General features: G+C 42.6%; 1 protein-coding gene across 3 annotated transcripts in view; it reads right to left on the reverse strand.

The window, feature by feature from the left end:
* The window catches only part of DPP3 (dipeptidyl peptidase 3), a 54,161-nt gene extending 38,737 nt beyond the window's left edge, over window positions 1–15,424 (reverse strand). The window contains exons 1-4 of one of the 3 annotated variants that reach the window (XM_075188659.1): window positions 15,341–15,424; window positions 10,059–10,341; window positions 7,943–8,032; window positions 7,704–7,841 (exon numbers count right to left, since the gene is read on the reverse strand). In XM_075188659.1, the coding sequence (XP_075044760.1) occupies window positions 7,704–7,841; window positions 7,943–8,032; window positions 10,059–10,331 (501 nt within the window). In that variant the 5' untranslated portion in view covers window positions 10,332–10,341; window positions 15,341–15,424. Of the gene's footprint in view, window positions 1–7,703; window positions 7,842–7,942; window positions 8,033–10,058; window positions 10,342–10,786; window positions 10,911–13,204; window positions 13,277–15,340 lie in introns of those variants that run through there. The other 2 variants (XM_075188660.1, XM_075188658.1) reach the window with 2 other exon arrangements.
* Between the last annotated feature and the right edge of the window lie 1,740 nt (window positions 15,425–17,164).

Raw genomic sequence — 17,164 nt, forward strand, 5'->3', positions numbered from 1 at the left:
TTGTCGTTATAGTGTGCAATACAGCTAATTATCCAAAGCACCAAAGCCCAGACTAATCTCCTGCATGATTTGTAATGGTGAAACACATCTTAGAGGATTAATGGAGAGCTCCCACTTTATTAGAGTTGTCAATAAATATGCTGTCAACAACCTGGAATGGAGTCTCTCAATAAAGCTTTATGGAACAGTTACCATAAAGCTAAGGAAAGAGTTCAGTCCTCCAGCCTTAACAGATACGGCTTGAGAGAGCTCTGGGCTGGGTGTAACGGGTTGCTGTTTATGGTGGGCAAATTTAATTAACATCAGCACCACTAAAATGGAGCTGTCCATTATTATGTCAATCTGACAAGCATGCAAGATTCTGCAAGCTGACAACAAGGGAATTTTTTCTCAGTCAATATAAACGTCTGAAGCCAAGAAGTGTCCCAGAATTACAGTCCGTGTAGGGCTCCACCTACTACTAAAGACATCCAACAATTTGTGCAGTGAAGGTGCTCTCATAGCGAAAATCATTGTATTCAGCAAAAATAGCACATTTTATAGATAACAAGACCAACGGTCAGAGAGAACCTATGCTATATCTGCCATAACCGTTACCAGAAAACCAGACCTCCTGAATAGGGCAAATAAAACTTTCTACTACATCTGTTGGTTCAAAGGAGAATAGGAGGTAAAGCTTAATTTCTTTAGTAAATAAAAGAAACCAGCAGTACCAGTTTTTAGTAAAAATGTCTAATTTAATTTCTCTGGGCATTTACAAAAAGAGGATTTATGTACTTACGTTAAATCCGTTTCTCTGATTCCGTCTGGGGGACTCTGCTTACCATGGGTTGTGGAGGGGAGCTTGGGAGTTGGCACCTAACTAGTTAAACTTTAGTACTGCTGACAGACCCCTCCCCTCTACAATCCCCCTGCCTCTTCCTGTTCAGTTAGTTTTTAAAAAGCCCAAGGATAAAAAAGGGCAGTCAAACAAGAGCACACAGAAGAAGAAAAACAGAAGTGAGGGATCGCAGTGTTCCCCAGAAGGAATCAGAGAAACGGATTTAACGTAAGTACATAAATCCTCTTTTCTCTTTCATTCGGTCTGGGGGACACTGCTTACCATGGGGACGTTCTAAAGCAGCCCCCTAAGGGTGGACTACTCTGAAAATCCTGCTTGTAAAGCACTACGAGCGAAATCTGCATCAGCTGATGCAAAAACATTAAACTGATAACATTTTGTAAAGGTGTGGACAGAGGACCAGGTGGCTGCCCTACAAAGCTGGTCTGCAGAAGCTCCATTCCTTGCTGCCCATGAAGCCCCTACCGATCTGGTGGAATGGGCTGTAAGTCTCTCCGGCACAGGACAGTTAGCCTTTATATATGCTTGTCTGATGGTGAACGTAATCCATCTTGCGATGGATTGTTTTGAGGCTGGCCAGCCTCTCTTATTAGCGTCATAAAGGACAAACAGAGAGTCAGTACGTCTAATTTGGGAAGTTCTTTTGACATATATGCGGAGAGCCCTAACAACATCTAACTTATCCATAGATTGTTTATCTGAATGAGAAGAAAATGAGAAACCGGAACTACAATTTCCTGGTTAAGATGGAAAGCTGACACTACTTTAGGGACAAAAGAAGGAAGGGTCCTTAACACCGCTCTGTCCTCGTGGAAAACCAAATAAGGTTCTCGACAGGACAAGGCTCCTAATTCAGAAACCCTACGAGCTGATGCGATAGCCAAAAGAAAGAGGACCTTCCAGCTCAACCACTTTAAATCTACCTGGCTCAAAGGCTCAAATGGAGGCCCCTTGAGCATATCCAGTACCATGTTGAGATCCCATGGAGCTGTAGGAGGTACATAAGAAGGCTGTATGTGTAAGACTCCCTGGAAAAAAGTTCTAATATCTGGCAAATCAGCTAATTTCATTTGAAAAAATACTGAAAGTGCCGAAACCTGTACCTTTAGGGAACCTAATCTGAGACCTGCTTCCAGGCCCTCCTGAAGAAAAGCTAACAAGCGAGGAATACGAAAAGCGGACGAATTGCATGTCCTGTTTTCGCACCACCTAATGTAGGCCTTCCAAATCCTGTGATAGATGCGAGATGTAACAGGTTTCCTAACTAACATCATAGTGTTAACTACACTGGAAGAAAAACCTCTAGACCTCCAGAGGCTGGCTTCAACAGCCATGCCGTTAAACTGAGCTGAGGAAAACTCTGGTGCTGGAATGGACCCTGCAGAAGAAGGTCGTCTCGATGCGGAAAGTGGACCCCTGGTCCTTCCGCCATGGACAATATGTCTGCGTACCACACTCTGCGCGGCCAAGAGGGAGCTACTAGTATTACTGGCAGACCGCCCTGCCTTACTCGTTTGAGGACGCGAGGAAGCATGGGAATTGGAGGAAACAGGTATCCCATCCTGAACTCCCATGACAGTCATGACATCCACTGCTACCGCTAGGGGATCTCTTGCCCTTGCGCAAAACCTTGGAACTTTCCTGTTGTGCCTGGAGGCCATGAGATCTATGTCTGGAAGACCCCACTTCTGAACCAGGGACTGGAAGACTTCCGGGTGGAGTGATCACTCCCCCGGCGTCATCTGGACTCGACTTAGATAGTCCGCCTCCCAGTTCTCTATTCCTGGAATGAAGACTGCTGATATTGCCGGAACATATTGCTCTGCCCAAACAAATACCTGAGCTGCGATATCCATGGCAACTGCACTCCTGGTTCCTCCTTGCCTGTTGACATATGCCACGGATGTGACATTGTCGGACTGAATTCTGACCGGGAGGCCCAGAAGAAGGGACTGTGCTCCCCTGAGGGCCAAGAGAATGGCCTTCAATTCTAATACATTTATTGATAGGGCTGATTCCTGAACCGACCAACGTCCTTGGAGCCGGAGGTGCAGGATTACCGCACCCCAACCTTTCAGGCTGGCATCCGTCGTGGCTATGATCCATGACCATGGAGCGAAGGATCTGCCCACTTGTAGGTGATCCTGAAACAGCCACCACTGAAGAGATTCTCTCGCTCTCGGAGATAGAGATATCTTCTGAAGTTCCAGATGTAGGTGTGATCCCGACCACTTCGACAATAGATCCCACTGGAAACATCGAGAATGGGCTCGACCGAAGGGAATGGTCTCGAAGGAGGCCACCATCTTTCCGAGTAGCCTCATGCATAAATGCATTGAGGGGCTGTGGGAAGACAAAACCTGAGACAGTCTGAATAGAGCTGATCTTCTCTACTGGGAGAAACACTCTTTGTTTGCTGGTATCCATAATGAGTCCCAGGAAAACCATGCGCTGACACGGAACCATCTGGGATTTCTTTAAATTTATCAACCAACCGTGGCCCTCGAGGACCGCCTGGGTGAGGGATAAGTGATGAAGTAGGCAATTCTCTGAGGAAGCCTTGATGAGCAGGTCGTCCAAATAAGGAACGACCTGAACTCCCTGCAGGTGAAGACATGCTGCCATTATTGACATAATCTTCGTGAAGACCCTTGGCGCTGTTGAGAGGCCGAAGGGGAGGGCCCGAAACTGGTAGTGGAATGGTCCCACCGAAAATCTGAGAAGGGACTGATGGTGGATCCAAATGGGAATGTGGAGGTATGCGTCCTTTATATCTATGGACGCCATATACTGATCCTTCTCTAGGCCGTTTATCACTGACCTCAGAGATTCCATCCGAAATCTGTCCACTTTTAAGTGAACATTGAGGCCCTTTAAGTTTAGGATGGGACGAAAAGAGCCGTCCGCCTTCTTGACTAGAAACAGATTGGAATAGAAACCCTGACCTTTCTGGCAATCTGGAACTCTGCAGATGACCTTCTGAAGCAGAAGAGAGGCGACACAATCTTGTATAGCCTGTCTTCTTAATGGATGCCGGGGTAGCGGGGTCTGGAAGTAACGGTGTGGAGCCGGGCCCAGCAGGTCTATCCTGTACCCTTCTGAAATAATTCCCCGGATCCAAGGGTCTTGGGAAGACGCTGCCAACTGTTCCCAAAACAGAGACAGACGTCCCCCCACTGGCGCCCCCTGTGGTACAGGGTGGTCGTCAGGACGCAGGCTTCTCCTGGGTCTTGGGGGCCTGGCGCTTAGAAGCAAACGAGGATCTCCCCCTAGTAGAGGAGCCTCGAGAATTAGATTGTCTGGCTCTAAAGGACTGTCCCCTATGAGAGGAGGTCCCCCGAAAGGGCTGACGGAAAGAGCTGCCCCGAGGGTTGCGGCTCCTGTAAGAATATACTGGCAAGGAAGTGCTTTTGCCCCCCGTTGCCTGGGAAATAAGGGTATCTAATTCCGGGCCAAACAAACCTGCTGCAGAAAAAGGAATAGTTTCAACAGACCTTTTTGATTCTGCATCACCTTCCCAGGATTTTAGCCATAGCGTCTTTCTTGCTGAAATAGAGGCCGCCTGAATGGAAGAGGAAATCGCCGCTGAGTTCTGGGCTGCCTCATAAAGGTACCCCGAAGCTTTCTTCAAATGCAGGGCTAGGGGAAGAAGTTCGGAGTCCTGTAAGGCCTCTGCCAGCTGGTCTGCCCATGCCTCCATGGCTCTAGCCACCCAGGCTGAGGCAAACGTAGGTCTGAAGGCAGAACCCGCAGCCGTAAATATGGATTTGAGCTGGGATTCAACCTTGCGGTCATTGGCGTCCGGAAGGGACGCTGAACCAGGAGCTGGAAGTAAAGTATGTTTTGCCAAGCGAGCAATAGGGATGTCTACCTTGGGAATACTCTCCCAGCGAACCAATTCTTCCTCCTGTAAGGGATACAGGGAAGAGAACCTTTTGGGGATAGAGAACCTTTTCTCAGGTTGTTTCCATGCCCCTTCCGCAATATCTTTAAGTTCAGCGGAAGGGGGAAAACGGCTGGCCTTTCTTTTGGCCTTTTTAAAGAGACTTCTGTCTCTGGGAGTAATATCCTCCGGCTCTGGGAGATCCAGCGCCTGTCTTACCGCTAAAACCAAATCATTAATAAATTGGCTTTTAGGATACTCTCCCTGTTCCAAGGGATTACCCTGGTCAGGATCCGAATAAATTTCTCCCTCTTCTTCAGACTCTTCCTCAGAGTCTGAAAGGACCATAAGGGGATTAACCGATCTAGGCCTCTTTCTTTTAGCAGGCGGAATATGAGAGGAATCAAGCAACTGGTTAAGCTTGTTCAAACCCTTTAGAAAGGCTGTAGACCATGCCGGATCTGTAGCAACAGGGGCTGGGTCAGTCTGTAATGATGAAGGTCCCGGCAAACTCGAACTGCTAGAGCCTGAGGAAGCCGGGAGGTCTAACTGCGTATTAGCATTACTAGCCACCGAAGTTGCCACAGTAGATAGCAACTGATTTGATTGAAACACCATCTGAGCTAAAGAGGTAACCGACTGTGTCAGGGAGGCCACCCAGGCCGGTTCCTCCGTCGGTGGGGCTGTAACCTACTGGGTTTGCGCAGTGGGAACCCCTGCTTCGCATGCAGTGCAGAGCGCCAGAGGGTCCTTTTGGCCACAAGGTAATTTTACATGACATTTGGAACATGTGAAATATTTTGCTATAGGGCCCTTTCCCTTATCTGTCATTTTTTATAAAGGAAGGCACACCAAACACACAGACAAAATTATCAATCTAGCTGAATAAACAGATAGAGAGAAGAGAGAGAGCGAGAATAAAGTATGGAAGGAACAGAGTGAATAACAAGTAATCAACTGATATATTTTTTAAAAGTTGTACTTGTAAATTTAAACACCATAAAATATTTAGGCTATTAGGAGACTATAATGTAAACCTGCTAGCCCAGTATTATAACATCAGAAATGTGTTTAATTAAAGCTGATACTTAGCCCAAGGGCCACAAAGGGGAGAAGTCCAACAGCAGTCCTGTGCTTTCTCCCTCAGCTCTGTTCCTCTTCCCGGGCTTCTGCTGGCGCCAGAACCTTGGGAAAGACCATCTCTCTCTCAGCAAGGAGGGGGGAACTCTATGTTTTAGCCCCCCCCCTTCCATTTTGGCGATATTCTTGTCAAAAAAGGTTGCAAATAAAAACCTTGCTTTAAGCGTGGCAGAGTAGTGGAGACCTCTAGGACAGAGGTCTCCGCAGCGGAAGATATCCGACGCCCCCCCCCCTATGTATGAGGGGGGAATCTTGGTATGGCCCCCTCCCTCCGTTCAGCGCTGCCTGACGAAAACCAAGATGGCCGCCGGCGTCTTCACTATCCGATAACCGGCGCTTTATGCCTGTAATGGCAGCGCCGGTTAACGGGGAGGCTAGAGGAGTGCAGCGGTCCCTTGGACCGCTTGTCACTCCTCAATCAGGCACCCATCTCCTTTTCCTCCAGTCCCTGTCAGTGAGAGCCGCTGGCTCTCAGCTGACAGGGGAATGCCTGCGCTGCCCTGCTGTGAGTGTGTTCTCTATAGTAGAACACACTCCAGCACTGCCACCTGTGAAAAAAAATAGAAACAATAAAAGAAAAAAAGAAAATTTCTTAAATTTACACTAGTACTAAAAAACACTGCCCAACTCCAGGGCACCTAAAAAAAACTGAACAGGAAGAGGCAGGGGGATTGTAGAGGGGAGGGGTCTGTCAGCAGTACTAAAGTTTAACTAGTTAGATGCCAACTCCCAAGCTCCCCTCTACAACCCATGGTAAGCAGTGTCCCCCAGACCGAAAGAAAGAGAAATCTATTTTTCTTTATTCACTAAGGAAATTCCCAGTTTGCCTGCCTCTTTTCTTTAGACCTACTATTATACAAAGATTGTGGAGAATATCGCTTACCTCATCTTGGGAGAATGGTTTTCAAGCAGCATTTTTGTATATGTTCACTCTAACCATCGGTCTTGGCAGTATAAAATAATTATTCCATACCAGTTCATTGCTGAACAGAAGGATTCACACTACTGGGCTGATGCAGAATGAGTACCACACCAGCGCAATATAACTTGTGTGAAATTGCTCTGTCCATGCCCAGCAAAGTGGCTGCATGCATTTGCAGACTTGCGTAATTCTGACACTTAAGCCTGCTTGCACCTGAAGAAGCAGGAGTACAGCAAGAGCGTGTTCGCGCAATTGCAAACAGATGCAGACCAGGACATGCCCTTTCCAAGCACTAGTAGAGCACACTCGGTTTTCTCCGTTTCTCCCGTGGTTTCTGAGATTGGAGTTTGGTGTTGAAAGAAGTGGCCAATATATCTGAATGGTGACATCAGATCTCAGTGGTGGCAGATACAGATCCACCCCTTCACGATTTGTCAAATGTACATTTAAATGACTTTGTGACCATCATTACTGCGAGTCAAAGTACCAATAATAATGTAATGTACTTTGCTGTTGACATACTAAACCAGGCCTGTCCAACCTGCGGCCCTCCAGGTGTTGTGAAACTACAAGCCCCAGCATGCTTTGCCAGTAGACAACCAGTTGATGGCTGGAAGGGCATGATGGGACTTGTAGTTTCACAACACCTGGAGGGCTGCAGGTTAGACAGGCCTGTACTAAACCATAAGCTTCAATCACTAGTTCTGAGGCAGATATCACACCTGGTTTACAGCTGCTATAAAATATCTTACTAGATCATTTGGGAAACATCTATTTAGAAGTTTATCTCAACTTATATTAACTTTTCTACAAAAGTTCAGAAAGAGGAAATGGTTATTCTGCACTCTTTAAAAGGACTTGGATCTGCCAAGAAAAAATTACAACAACATATTCTTGTGACCTTTCTTGGTACTTACATGATCACCTAGTCCTAGCTGCCTTTCTCGTGGTTCCAGTGAATACATGCGGTCCTCAACAGTTTTCCATAGTGACTCAATTCCCTCTGGGTCCTTAGCAAAAGCTTCACTTGCACGTATTAACGTCTCCAATTTCTCCTGCACAGAGATGCTCCAATTATAGGTAACATTCATTGGAAACTCAAAATAAAATAAAACAAAATAGAAAAAGTCTCAGGTATCACATACAAGGAACTTACCTTTGGAATATTAGGGACAAATTTAGTATCCCCAAAAGATTTATAGTTCCCCATGTTGGCGAAGAATCCAGCCGTGTAAACCAAGAGAGCCTGTGGAGTTAAGGGGGAGAATGGTGAAGGAAATATGGGATGTATTATGAAAACCAAAAAATAACTTATGGTTAAATCCCTAAAACATTGCATGAGGAGGGTATCTGAGAAACTTAAATGTCTTTTCTTCAACTATTTATATAGTATTAGAAATAAAGTCCCTTTGAAGATATCATCTTATGAGTCTACATTCTCTTTTGAGAGATCTGGTTACCTTCTTTACAAAGCGTACAGGGGTCATTTCTCTAGATGAGCAATAAAATATCTGTTATAACTGAACGACTTTGTATAAAAGCTATAATGATGTTTCAAGGACCACTTCAACCTAAAATACAGTGACTTATATAAACTACTACTAAAATAATGTACAAATATATTTGTAAAGTTTCATATTCTCTGTAAAGTGGAATATTGTATTGCTTATAAACAATAATAATGATTGCAAGTTACATTTTTTTTCCCCTCTATACACAGCAGACAGTCAGCAATGCCATCAAATTTCATTTTACTGAAAAATCGCCCTAAACAATAGGTTGCACACAGATATACATAGAAAATGTAAATACAATTTTTACTGCATCATAACAGGCAAGTTTACCACCCAATTTCTACACAATGTGACAGTTTGATAGACAGGTGGTCCTTTATTTGTTCGTATACTGAATGTTATATTGTTTTTGGGGACACATGGGACTTTTGTTTGGCATCAAATTAATAAACAGGCTTTTCATTTTTTAAGAAAAAAAAAAAAAGTGAAAACAAGTTCATCTATACACACTTTCACACTTGCTCGATATTGTTCCATCATTGATCGTGATTTTTAGGAGGTTTATAACACCAAATCAAATGATAGGATGTTTTTGCAATGATAAAACATGACTGTGGGAGCGCAATATCTGCAATATCAATACACACTTCCAATATCTGACCAAATGGTCGTTTATTGAGTGATCTGCAGAATAATTGCATCAGCGTGTACCCAGGTTTATACTACTGTGGGCTGCTTACTTACTGTACCCTCATACTCTGTAACTGCCCTTCCTGCACCCAATCGCTAGTGCTCGCACTCTGCAGCTCTCATCCATGCAAATTACTGCTAGCACAGAGCAATGTACAGATGTCACTACCACCCTGTTCTACACTCCACTACTTGCCCTCTCTGCTTGAGGTTCTTCATAGTCTAAGAGGCCTATTTCATACTATTATTCATACTTTTGCCGTGTTAATTATCATCCGTCCTTGCAGCAATGAGTTTATGAAGTGACTGTGGTATTGTGTAATAATTTACCAAATGCAAAGTCAGAGGTGGCTAATGGGTCACTATCCTATACTGGCTTAAACTCTAAATCTAAACCATCTATACTGCTGTAATCATCAGGCAGACAAAGCATTTCATATACCTGCTCAAGGGCACTATGCAATACAGTTATATGGCATATATATAGCCAAGGACAAACCAAACCACACTAGAAAACCTATGGTGCTATAAACAGATACTGTAACAACTAAATAGCTATACAACTAGATTCTAAACACTATCTAATAACTAGAACGCTAAAACCTTCCAAAAACACTGGAAAAAAAAATACCTACCCAAAAAAAAGGGTAGCAGGTAGTCAGTGTTCATTTATTTTGTGTTAAAGATAGGAATGCTCTACCTTGCTGTAAATGTGCTGTGAGCAGCTCAGAGGAGATTAAATAAATTAATTTCTATCATAGATGGTGACCTATGTTTTTAATCAAGGTTATCAGTATCCCTTATATATAGAAGAAACTTTTAGGATTTAGTAGTCTCTTTAAAGATGTCAGTTTGGTGCAATACTAAATAAGCACTGGAACCTTAATACTAGGTGCATAAACAATTATAGTCACTTGTTGTTTCAGGACAATTTCATAATTACTAACAAAGTTGATACAATTTGGTGCATTTCAAAATCTTTTCGTTATTTTCTTCTAGTGAAAGCCCAATAATAATTATTACAAAGGGCTAACATCATTAAGACAAAAGATAATACATATATTATACCTGGTACTCATCCTCCGTTATTTTCTGCAGCAGAGCGACTTCATGCAGTACCGAAGGCCCCTGAGCCCTGAAAAGCCTGTTCAGCAGAATGTATATGGCTGGAGATTCAGGCGAGGTCTGGAATAGGACAATCAAACCACCGTAAAATGATGCCCGAGACAGAAAATGGGTGTAAAGCTTCTCCTCTACCGACAGAAGTGAGAAAGCCTCCTCACAATCAAGCAGAGCCACAGGTAGATCATTAGGGAGGCTGTACTGCGACTGGGTGGCCATTGTGCTAGTCCTGAGAGAAGGAAGAGACTGTCATTATTTAAAAAGTGGCATGTAAACCCAGGATGCAGTCATAGGAGGCGCTCTCCCAGTCCACTGCCCCCTATATCAACAATGACCTCTCCATTCACACTCCTGCCCGCTCTCTGCGCTCGGCCAATGACCGTCACCTCTCCTCCACTCTGATTACCTCTTCCCACTCCAGAATCCAAGACTTCTCCCGCGCTGCCCCCCTTCACTGGAATGACCTGCCTCGCTCCATCCGTCTCTCTCCCACTCTTAGCTCCTTCAAACGGGCACTAAAAACCCACCTGTTCCTCAAGGCCTACCCACCTTCCACCTAACCCCGCCTCCCCTCCTTTATACGCCAACTCACTTCCTCTGTACTTGTGTTTTGTTCACCCTCCCTTAGGATGTAAGCTCATTGAGCAGGGCCCTCCTCCCTCTTGTGTCCTTACCAGCTCTTCTGCTCCATCTCTACCGCATTAGCCTGCTTGGAGCTCCTGAAGTGTCAGTATTTTTTGTTTACTGTTCAGTAATGTAATACCCTGTACTGTCTACTGTTTGTGCATTGTACGGCGCTGCGGAACTCCTGTGGCGCCTAACAAATAAAGGATAATAATAATAATTTTTATATAAATGAACTACCAAAAACAGTCACAATTATGTATGGAGAAATTTGTGAGCTAATCAGAATTTAATTAAGATAGGTAAAAATGCCCTTCCATATTGAACACCCTTTCAGTAGGGCCATAAAAGTTGTTGCAGTACTATGTTACATGTAATACATGCTGCTAAAATATGGGGGGGGGGGGGGGGGTACAAAAGAAAACAAACACACACAGATTTTGCACAATGTATCTTTTTCCCCCATCTGTAAATGACTGCCTGTCTTATGGCAAATCAACTAGTGTTTAACCCATTCAAGACTCGAGTCTTCATCCCTTTATAACCAGACAAATCTTTCAAGCTTAGTTAGTGATGTGCTGTTTCAGATGGTAATAGTTTTTTTTGCTTTTTATTTCTTAGTCCAACTAGGTCAAATCAAAAAACAAAACAAAAAAAACCCAAAACTTAATTTAAGACGACAGATAGGGCTTTCTTTTGGTTGCACATTGGAAGGATTATTAGATTTTCACATGATTACTTGCATGTAATAAGCACAGCCCAAATAGTTACCTATATATTTAGTGAAGTTGTATGCCCAAATATAGGCAGCATTCTGTGCTTTATGGAAAGTTTGACACGTACATATCTTAGTGAATGGTTTTCCCTCTGCTGGTGCTTATGTGTATATTGTACCAGTGTGCACAAATTTTGAGCTTTGACAAAAGTGTGTGGTCGGGATTAGAAAGACAAATGTTGAGGGCCGTCATAATTTGGAGAAGGTTTTGGGGAAGAGATGAGGCAACCTTCATTCTTTTTATGCATTTTGCAAAAAAAAATAAAATAAAAATAAATAAATAAATAAATAAATATCTGTGATACACTGCATGGCCTAATTATGCTGGGAAAGTGACATTTTTATTGTTCATCATAGTTTTTAACATTTGCCTCATTATTTATTGTTAAAACTTCAGAAACATTTTTCCACTTTGTATTTTTTGAAGATACCATTTAGTGCAGGAATAGTCAGATGGATCACCCCAGCATAACAACACTATTAGATCCAAGGATACTTAGATCTAATAGCAACTTAGATGTGAGCTGTTGACCAGTTACAGGTTACAGTGGATCTAATTGTATTAGTGGAAGAGGAGATTCAAACATTACACTGATCCGTCACCCAGCAAATGAAACTCCATAGTATGGTCATCATGACCATTGGGTGGGTGGGGTTGGATTAAATTCCCCACACAGAGTGCTGGCGATCAGAGCACCAGGGATTGAACTGATCAACTTCTGTTCCTTCAAGGAACTCTTGGCCTGTCGTTGATCAGGAGTGCACTTTCGCCACGCCATTACCTGCCATACTGTAGATCAGATGTATACAGCCACCAGCCTGCCATATTTTTCTATATTCAATCTTGGAATTTAAACTTAATTAATTTTGTCAAAACATTATGCAGTCATGACAGGTGCACCCTGGCCATACCTTTACTCACTGCAGTTTTAATAAACACCAGATAGATCATATAGGCCACTTGTTACCTCCATGATCTGACTATTCTTTATCTCAGACAAGTATGACAACAGTAACTGTTGAACTGTTATTAATGGTCGGTTGATGCCTAACTTTTAGTGCTTAGAACATTTTCTTCAAAACATTGTGTTTCCTCACTAAATTTTGTTTAACAATATTGTCCATTGTGCTATTTAAGGTTTGCATACCTTCTTAACAGATACAGCCATATCCTAAATCTCAGTTATCAGCTCTGTTGTTCACACCAGTCAGACTGATACATTTCTCACTTTTTTGAATGCTGTAGCAGTTCAATATCAGGAGATGGCAAACTAAGGAAACTGGAAGTTACCAACAAAATAACTTAATATTTCTATACAAGGGCTTATGCTGACCATACATGGGCCACACATGTAGATGCCTAAAATGGGTGAGACGTGGCAACTTGATACAAAGACCAAACAATCTAGTGAGGACACAGGTCAATGGTTGTCATCTTCAGACTACATTTGTGCAACTACATTTACCAACATGCCATGATATCTATTGGATTATTATTGGGCATTGGACCTGTTTTAGGGCCTCACAAGATGCAATATCATACCAATATCCAAATATTGCTGCCAATATACGTGTGGATGTCAAGCTGTAAGAGCAAATAAAACTGGGTAAACTGATCCCCAAGTTAATTCAAATGAAATATTTTCATTTTAGGTGAAGCTTAATGAGAAATTTAAACATAACGCATACTTACCTTCCACACTCCTCTCACCAGAGCCGCTAGGCTCACCAATAGGTCTAAAATGTCCACTCTGCACTCTACTCTTCTCTTCCAGCTCAGCCTCTTTGAAACAAGCAGAGCAAGCATTGATGCCTCTACTCATTGACGAAACACCTTCCGGTGTGTAGCCAAACAGGTCAAGAGAAAAGGAGAGTGGGGTGTGGTGTGAGATAGGTAGAACAAGCAGGGACCCAGGGAATGAGCATAGTGTGCAGACAGTTAATACAAATATTTACTATTTTTTAGCTGAGGGTGGAGTTATCCTTTAAACACCTCAGCAACAGTAATATAACACGTTATAATGCAAAGCTAACAATTAACTAGCAAAATATGTGCACTAATATTTCCTGCAATGAACTGCATGTTAAATATTATGTTGTGTAATAAAATTAAAGTCAAACCTGTTGGAGTAGAAACCCAATGTTCGTTTGGGTGTGCACAAAAATTGCACCAGGATAAAATAATTTCTGGCTACAAGTCAGTGACCAGCCCAGCGCAAGCATTTTCAAACTCTTTATCAGCCCGAATTACCAGTCTATAATGCAATGTGCTTTACAGTACTCAATTATAATGGTTTCAATAACAATTCCATGTTTAAACACTTGGATAACTTCAGTCTCTACAAAGACATTTCTTCACTTGCAACACTTCTACCACCCCACTGTATAAACAACACCAGTGGGAGAAATCATCCAACGGTCTGTTCCATGCTGGTGGAACATGAACACATACTGAATTATTAGCCTTTATTTATAGGGTGCCACAAAATGTCCACAGCGCCGTACAGAGACAAAGGGGCATATTTAACAAATTGTGATGGTGCACTTAACGTAGAATCCATGCCCCGATGTGTCCCCCGCATATTTATTAAAGGTGCATCGCAGCAGATATTGTGGATATCTGCTGCTTTGCATTCTGCTTCGTTTTGGGGAGCAGTCACCATTCAATAGTATGGTGACTGCTCCCTCTTGCAATTTAACAAGTTCCGAAGCTGGCGTACATTATCATAAATAAGAAAACTCAGTGCTGTCAGCTCTGCTCCGAAGCTGGACAGCGCATGTGTGGAGGGATCATGTGATCCCTCCCTGTCACTCACCGCTCGCTCTCTGCAACTATAGTTGCAGAGATCGAGCGAGATGTTTGTGCGCATGTGCAGTTCTTCGAACTGCACATGCGCAATTGCTGAAAGAAGACGACTGAAGAGGACGAGGAGGTGATCCAGGGACATCGCGTTCTGAAGAGGCGGTCAAGTATGATTTTTTTTATCACAGAAACAGCAGTTTTTCGGAACTGCTGTTTTTGTGCAGGGTTGTACATAAATGTGAGAAATAGTTCAATCCTTATCATTGCGATAAGGTTTGAAAACTATTTTTCACTTTATGTTAATATTGATAAATGTGCCCCAAAGACCATACAGGGTAAAGAAAGTACTGAACATTAAACAAATACTACCAGGACTTCAAACATAGCTTGCATAGTGAAGTAGGACCAGAAGAAGAGGTAGAGAAACAAGAGGGAAGAGGGCCCTGCTACATTGCTTACAGTGGTTACTATCAACAAGAAGGGAGAGAAAGCCTACCACTGTTTAAAGGTAAGGAAAGACATAACTGGAACAGCCTCTTATTAGATGCGCTATCGTAGGATGATTTTTTTAAAAATGGAGCCAAAATGTCATCTGTCATTGGTGCAATAATTAACAGGACAAAACTCATTAGATTATTAAATAGGCCCTTAGTAAAGATATTTATTGCAATAATGCTCAGAGTCCAGGTTAGAAAAAAGCAAAGAAAATAGTATCACCAAGTAAGTGATAAAGCTAGAGTAGCTCTGTATTAGGACATTACTAGAATAAAACAGTAAAAAACAGTCATCTATAAGAAAACTGCATCCATATAAAATAGATAACACACCTGTCTCATTCAAAGAATATTGCAAATAATACACAATTTTAACTGCCTTGTCTCTTTACATTGAACTGATAGATTCACTAATGATGTGAGACTCTCCAGTATTATGCGAGCTCACAAAAACGGGGGAAAAAAAGTATAAAACGCCGTAAACTGGAAGACAGGAGATTGACTTTGATCGTTTCCAAAGATCTTCCCTCACCTGCTGCTGTCCCAGACGGCTGTAGTGAAGCCACATCCGGGTTACAGCGCTATTCACTCACAATCTCCAACCCACACATTAGTTATTGGCACCAACCAATCAGTAGTCTCGTAAAGAATATTTTAATCAATGAAATAAAGGGGCGTGGTTTCGCAATGTACCTATAGAGCCAATTAGAATGCTGGACTGTGTCTTGGGCTCTGTAGCAGATTGTGTAGGTTAGGTTAGTCGGGAATTGGTGGTATACGAACTAAATCATGGGGCTAATCGAGGCCGAGGTCTGTGGAAGTGGGGTGGGCCGCATCCGCATCTGGACGCAAAACAATTATAATGAGTTAACACACTATAGTGCTCTGCATCTAGTGTTAACTCCTGATATCAATCTAATGGGCGATCACATTTGCAAAAAAATACATCCAAGTCTGAAGCTCTACTTTATAAAATGTACTCTGTCTCTAATCTGGAATTACTTTATGATATATGATATTTAAAATAGTGTTCAAAGGGAATAAATAATTTGATAACAAATTATCTGATATTTAGAGACTGCTGTGATATCAAACACTGGCAAATACAGTATCTCAGCATTTAGAAACGAACATAAAGATGATTGCAAGACTTCATTCACTAGAACCAATACTCTGTTTGATCAGCACATGCTGAGTTATATATATACAGAGTTACAGACTATTATAGTGTTCATTCTTCATATAAATCCAATGTGCAATTATAATTACAAACAAAACATTTAAATCTAATGCTCTATTCTATTTCATATAACTAAGGCTGGGTATACACTGGACCATTTTCGCCCAATCGGGCAAATCGGCCAACATACGACCGTTCGGTCGGAAGTCGGGTTAGTGTGTATAGTGACACGATGGTTTAAAGTCGTTCCAAAGTGTCGATTGTCAGCTCATTTGGTTGGTCGTACTATTTAATATTTTCCGACCAGTCACCTAACGATCATAGTGCATACACATACACACGTAGTGTGTATGCACTCATGTTCACCATCCCCATAGAGTTTACAGAATTGTGCTCTTTTCAGCCGATGCTAGTAATGAATGTCTCTGTGAATAAATGTAAAGAAAGCTGTAGAAGGAATAATTAATTTGTTCATTCTGAGACATAATGTTTCGTTTCAGAGTCACAGAAGCTAGCGAAATTCGTTAGGATATATGTATAGCTATAACAAGGCGTTTTAATCAGTGTGACAATGTGACAAGAATGAATGAATATTGTGCTGTCATTCTTTGAAGACTAGAGGACCAAATGAAGGACCGGATGAAGAGCACAGATCTGAAGGTAAATCATGTTAGTGTGTGTGTCTGTATCGCCAGACTGATCTCACCTTCAGTTGTAAGTACAATTGTTTGAGATAACACGTCGGTCGGAAAATTTTTCAGTGTGTACCTAGCCTAAGGCTGAGAATTTTACGACCAATGTGTTATCTATTTTACCACGACTGTAAAAAAAAAAATGTCACGATCAGCATGCCAATGCTTGCTTATACCACTTTCATACTGCCGCCCCGGCAATATCCCGGGTTGTTAACCCGGGATATTGCCGGGGCACAGGGCAGTATAGATAAGAAGATTCCCGGGTCAGGCGGGTTCATACTGCACCTGCCCGACCCGGGTTTTAGACCTGGGATTTTGTGGTTGGACTATTCATACTGCACCAAGACCCGGGTTTTTCAGCGTGCCTCTGCAAAAACCCAGGTTTTTGGTGCAGTATGAATGGGGTATTACACACTATACATACTTCAAAAGATTTACACTTATATCTGAGCTCTTCAACTGTCATAACCATCGGCTGAAA

Source organism: Mixophyes fleayi, chromosome 10 (assembly GCF_038048845.1).
Source record: "Mixophyes fleayi isolate aMixFle1 chromosome 10, aMixFle1.hap1, whole genome shotgun sequence".
Taxonomy (NCBI): domain Eukaryota; kingdom Metazoa; phylum Chordata; class Amphibia; order Anura; family Limnodynastidae; genus Mixophyes; species Mixophyes fleayi.